The 6,119-nt window shown below is 38.8% G+C and overlaps 1 protein-coding gene across 1 annotated transcript; it reads left to right on the top strand.

Moving 5' to 3' along the window:
* Positions 1-2: 2 nt before the first annotated feature.
* LOC116100516 (mas-related G-protein coupled receptor member B5-like) lies at positions 3-797 on the top strand. The gene has a single exon (XM_031384317.1). The coding sequence runs from the start codon at positions 3-5 to the stop codon at positions 795-797; it is 795 nt and encodes a 264-aa protein (XP_031240177.1).
* The last annotated feature ends 5,322 nt before the right edge of the window (positions 798-6,119 follow it).

Raw genomic sequence — 6,119 nt, 5'->3', positions numbered from 1 at the left:
ACATGCATAGGAATGCCTTCACCATCTATGTCCTCAACCTGGCTGGTGCTGATTTCTTGCAACTTTGCACTCAGGTTGTGCATTCCCTGAAGTGTGTCCTTCATGTAAATATCAACTACTATTCTTTTCTCGGCTTTTTATTTATGTTTGCTTACTTTGCAGGTTTGTGTATGATTGCAGCCATCAATGTTGAGCGCTGCCTATCTGTTATATGGCCCATCTGGTATCACTGTCAAAGACCAAGACACACATCGACCATTGTGTGTGTTCTGCTCTGGACTTTCTGTCTGTTGTTGAGCCTCCTGGTAGGGCTAGGCTGTGGCCGAATTTTTAGTGTTTCGAAATATAATTTCTGTGATACTTTTAAGTTTATCACTACTGCATTTATAATAGTGTTAACTGTAGTTCCTTCTGTGTCCACCCTGGCCCTGTTGGTAAAGATCATCTGTGGATCACACAGGGTTCGTGTGACCAGGTTGTATATAACCATTGCTCTCACAGTGGTGGTCTTCATATTTTTTGGTCTGCCCCTTGGGATTTGTATGTTCATTTTGCGAAAGTTTGAGGAGTTTCGAAGAAGTTATTCTTACAATATTCATGAAGTGATGATATTCCTGTCCTGTGTTAACAGCTGTGCCAATCCCATCATTTACTTGCTTGTTGGCTCCATTACACACTGCAGGTTTCAATGTCAGAGTCTGAAGCTACTTCTGCAGAGAGCCATGCAGGACACTCCTGAGGAAGAGAGTGGAGAGAGGGTTCCTTCACAAAGGTCTGGGGAACTGGAAACCATCTAATGCAGTAGTTGAGTGAGTTCTTAATCAGACATACTTTCTCTGAGAGTCAATTTTGTCTTTATATATGTAGGTAATTTTGACAATCTTTTCTAATTGGTAGAGAAAATGGTCATTTCATAGAAATTGGGATAAGTGGGCCTCTTATACAGAAACTGGCTGCAGCAACATAAAGCTGCCTTATGTGGGCCTCACTGCATCCCCTTGTGATATAACCCTTGTAATCACTTGGGACCAGAACAGCTCTTACTGTAAACAAATGCCTCCCTTAGAACAAGGATCAAAGGAGAGCAAGTAAGGTCAGAATATTTTCACCATTGAAAATGACTGAATGAATATTATATTTTAAAGAAATGTATCTATCTTTTCACAAGTTCTTTTTTATTAGGTATTTTCTTTATTTATATTTCAAATGATATTACCTTTCCCGGTTTACCCTCTGGGGAAAAAAATACATGTTTGCTCGCCCCTCCCCATGATCACCAACCCATCCTCTCCTAATTCATGGCCCTGGCATACCCCTACCCTGGGGCATAGACGCTTCATAGGACCAAGGGCCCCTCTTCCCATTGATGATCTACTAGGCCATCCTCTGCTATACATATGCTTCTGGAGCCATGAATCCCACCATGTATACTCTTTGATTGGTGGTTTAGTCCCTGAAAGCTCTGAGGGTACTACTAAGTTCATATTGATGTTTGTAGTAAGGGGCTGCAAACCCTTTAGCTCCTAGAGTCTATTCTCTGACTCCTTCATTGGGGACCCTGTGCTCAGTCCAATGGATGGCTGTGAGCCTCTAATTCTGTATTAGTCATGTATTGTCAGAGCCTCTCAGGAGACAGCTATACCAGGCTCCTGTCAGCCAGCAATTACTGGGATCCACAATAATGTCTGGGATTGGTGAATGAATATGGGAAGAATTCCCAGATAGGGCAGTCTCTCAGTTGTCCTTCTTTCAGTCTCTCTGCTCCATAGTGTGTCTCTGCAAATCCTTCCATGGGTATTTTGTTCCCCCTTCTAAGAAGGATCGAAGTATCCACACTTTGGTCATCCTTCTTATTGAGTTTCTTGTGTTTTGTGACTTATATCTTGGGTATTCCAAACTCCTAGGCTAATATCCACTTATCAGTGAGTGTATACCATGTGTGTCTTTTTGATTGGGTAACCTCACTCAGGACAGTATTCTCCAGATCCATCCATTTCCCTAAAAATTTCATAAATTCATTATTTTTAATAGCTGAGTAGTACTCCATTGTGTAAACGTACCACATTTTCGGTATCCATTCCTCTGTTGAGGGACATCTGGGGTTCTTTCCAGCTTCTGGCTATTATCAATAAGGATGCTAGGTGTAATTATGAATGAAATGGAATCTCAGGGTTCTTTTGATTTGCATTTCCCTGATGAATAAGTATATTAAACATTTCTTTAGGTACTTCTCAGACATTTGGTATTCCTAACTTGAGAATTCTTTGTTTACCTTTCTACCCCATTTTGTAATAGGGTTATTTGGTTCTCTGAAATATAACTTCTTGAGTTTTTTTTTATATATTGGATATTAGGAGTCTATCAGATGTAGGATTGGTAAAGAACCTGTTGATTGCCATTTTGTTCTATTGACAATGTTCTTTGCCTTATAGACATTTTATAATTTTATGAGGTCCCATTTGTCAATGCATGATTTTAGAGCATAAGCTAGTGGTGTTTGTTTCAGAAATTTTTCCCCTCTTGCCCATGTGATCTAGGCTCTTGCCCACTTACTTTTCTATTAGTATCTGGTTTTTTGTGGAGGTCCTTGATCCACTTAGACTTGAGCTTTGTACAAGGAGATAGGAATGAATAGATTTGCATTCTTCTATACCCTAACTGCCAGTTGAGCCAGCACAATTTGTTGAAAATGCTGTCCTTTTTTTCACTGGATAGTTTTAGTTCCTTTGACAAAGATGAAGTGATCATAGGTATGTGTGTTCATTTCTGGGTCTTCAGTTCTATTCCATTGATCTACCTGCCTGTCATTGTACCAATATCATTCAGTTTTTATCACAATTGCCCTGTGGTATAGCTTAAGGTCAGAGATGGTGATTCTACCAGAAGTTCTTTTATTGTTGAGAATAGTTTTTCACTATACAAGGTTTTTGTTATATCAGATGAATTTGCAAATGACTCTTTCCAAGTCTGTGAAGAATTGAGTTGGAATTTTGTTGGGAACTGCATTGAATCTGTAGATTGCTTTTGGCAAGATGGCCATTTCTCTATATTAATCCTGCCAATACACAAGCACGGGAGATTTTTCCAACTTTTGAGATCTTCTTCAGTTTCTTTCTTCAGAGACTTGAAATTCTGGTCATACAGATCTTTCAATTACTTAGTTAGAGTTACACCAAGGTATTTTATGTTAGTTGTGACTATTGTGAAAGGTATTGTTTCCCTAATTTCTCTCTCAGCCTGTTTATCCTTTGTATGGATGAAGATCTCTGATTTGCTTGAGTTAATTTTATCCAGCTATTTTGTTGAACTTGTTTATCAGGTTTAGAATTTCTCTGGTGGAATTTTGGGAGTCACTTAAGTACACTAATATATAATTAGCAAATACTGATGATTTCACTTCTTCCTTTCCAATTTGTGTCCCTTTGATCTCCTTTTGTTGTCTAATTGCTCTGGCTAGGACTTCAAGTACAATATTGAATGTGTAGGGAGAGTGTGGAAAGCCTTGTTTAGTCCCTGATTTTAGGGGGATTGTTTCATGTTTCTCTCCATTTAGCTTGATGTTGGCTACTGGTTTTCTGTATATTGTTTTTACTATGTTTAGGTATGGGCCTTAAGTTCCTGAACTTTCCAAGACTTTTATCATGAAGGGGTGGTGAATTTTGTCAAATGTTTCTCAGCATCTAATGACATGTTCATATGGTTTGTTTCTTTGCATTTGTTTATATAGTGGATTACATTGATGGATTATTGTATACTAAACCATCCCTCCATCCCTGTCATGAAGCCTACTTGATCATGATGGATGATCATTTTGATATGTTCTAGAATTTTGTTTGCAAGAATTTTATTGAGTATTTTTGCATCAATATTCATAAGGGAAATTGGTCTGAAGTTTTCTTTCATTGTTAGGTCTTTGTATGTTTTAGGTATCAGAGTAATTGTGGCTTCATAGAACAAATTGGGTAGATTACCTTCTGTTTCCATTTTGTAGAATAGTTTGAAGAGTATTGGTACTAGGTGTTCTTTGAAGGTCTGATAAAAATCTCCATTAAACCCATCGGGTCCTGGTCTTTTTTTGTTTGGGAGACTATTAATGAGTGTTTAGTGGATATGGGAATGTTTAGATCATTTTTCTGATATTGATTTAACTTTGGTACCTGGTATCAATCTAGAAAATTGTCCATTTCATCCAGGTTTTCCAGTTTTGTTGAGTATAGGCTTTTGTAGTAGGATCTCTTGATTCTTTGGATTTCCTCAGTTTCTCTTTATATGTCTCCCTTTTAATTTCTGGTTTTGTTAATTAGGATACTGTCTCTGGGCCCTCTAGTTAGTCTGGCTAAGGGTTTATACATTTTGTTGATTTTCTCAAAGAACCAGGTCCTGGTTAGGTTGATGCTTTTTATTGATCTTTTTGTTTCCACTTGGTCGATTTCAGCCCTGAGTTTGATTGTTTCCTGCCTTTGACTCCTCCTGGGTGAATTTGCTTCTTTTTGTTCTAGAGTTTTCAGATGTGCCATCAAATTGCTGATGTATACTCTCTCCTTTTTGGAGGTACTCAGAGATATGAGTTTTCTTTTAGGACTGCTTTCATTGTGTCCTTTATGTTTCGGTGTGTTCTGCCTTCATCTTCATTAAACTCTAAAATGTCTTTAACTTCTTTTTTTTACTTTTTCTTTGACCAAGTTATCATTGTGTAGAGTGTTGTTAAGCTTCCAGACTCCAGAAAATGAAATAACCCTATTTAAAAATGAAGAACAAAGCTAAACAAAGAATTTTCAACTGGCAAACACCAAATGGGTGAGAAGCACGTAAAGAAATGTTCAACATCCTTAGTCATCAGGGAAATGCAAATCAAAACAACCCTGAGATTCCACTTCACACCAGTCAGAATGGCTAGGATAAAAAACTCAGGTGAAAGCAGATGCTGGAGAGGTTGTGGAGAGAGAGGAACACTCCTTTGCTGGTGGGATTGCAAGCTGGTAGAACTACTCTGGAAATCAGTTTGGTGGTTCCTCAGAAAATTGGACATAGTTCTACCAGAGGACCCAGCAAAACCACTCTTGGGCATATACCCAGGAGATGCTCCAACATGTTATAAGAACACATGCTCCATTATATTCATAGCAGCCTTATTTATAATAGCCAGAAGCTGGAAACAAACCAGACGTCTCTCAACAGAGGAATGGATATAGAAAATGTGGTACATCTATACAATGGAGTACTAATCAGCTGTTAAAAAAAATGAATTTATTAAATTCTTAGAGAAATGGATGGGCCTGGAGAATATCATCCTGAGTGAGGTAACCCAATCACAAAGAACACACATGGTATGCATTATCTGATAAGTGGATGTTAGCTCAGAAGTTCAGAATATACAAAGTACAAACCACAAACCACAAGAAATTCAAGAAGAAGGAAGACCAAAATGTGTGGATACATTGATCCTTCTTAGAAGGGGGAATAAAATACCATGGAAGGAGTTGCAGAGACACACTATGGAGCAGAGACTGAAGGAAGGACAATCCAGAGACTGCTCCTCCTGGGAATCCTTCCCATATTCAATCATCAAATCCAAACACTATTGTGGATGCCAGCAAGTGCTGGCTGACAGGAGACTGATATAGCTGTCTCCTGAGATGCTCTGACAGTACCCAACTAATACAAAAGGAGAGGCTCACAGCCATCCATTGGACTGAGCTCATGGTCCCCAATGAAGGAGCTAGAGAAAGGACCCAAGGAGCTGAAGGGTTTGCAGCCTCATAGGATAAACAACAATACAAACTAACTAGTACTCTCAGAGCTCCCAGGGATTAAACCACCAACCAAAGTGTACACATGGTAGGACTACTGGCTCCAGCAGCATATGTATAGCAGAGGGTGGCCTAGTTGATCATCAGGGGCAGGAAAGGCCTTTGACCCTGTGAAGGTTCTATGCCCCAATGTAGGGAAATGCCAGGGCCAGAAAGCAAGAGAGAGTGGGTTGCTGAGCAGGGAGAGGGGAGGGAACAGGAATTTTATTGTTTTGGGGGTTTTATTTATTTTATTTTTTTATTTTTTTCAGAGAAGAAACTGGTAAAGGAGATATCATATGTCATGTAAATAAATGAAATATCTAATAA

The sequence above is a fragment of the Mastomys coucha genome, unplaced genomic scaffold, assembly GCF_008632895.1.
Source record: "Mastomys coucha isolate ucsf_1 unplaced genomic scaffold, UCSF_Mcou_1 pScaffold21, whole genome shotgun sequence".
Lineage (NCBI taxonomy): Eukaryota > Metazoa > Chordata > Mammalia > Rodentia > Muridae > Mastomys > Mastomys coucha.
This window is presented reverse-complemented; position numbering and strand designations above follow the sequence as displayed.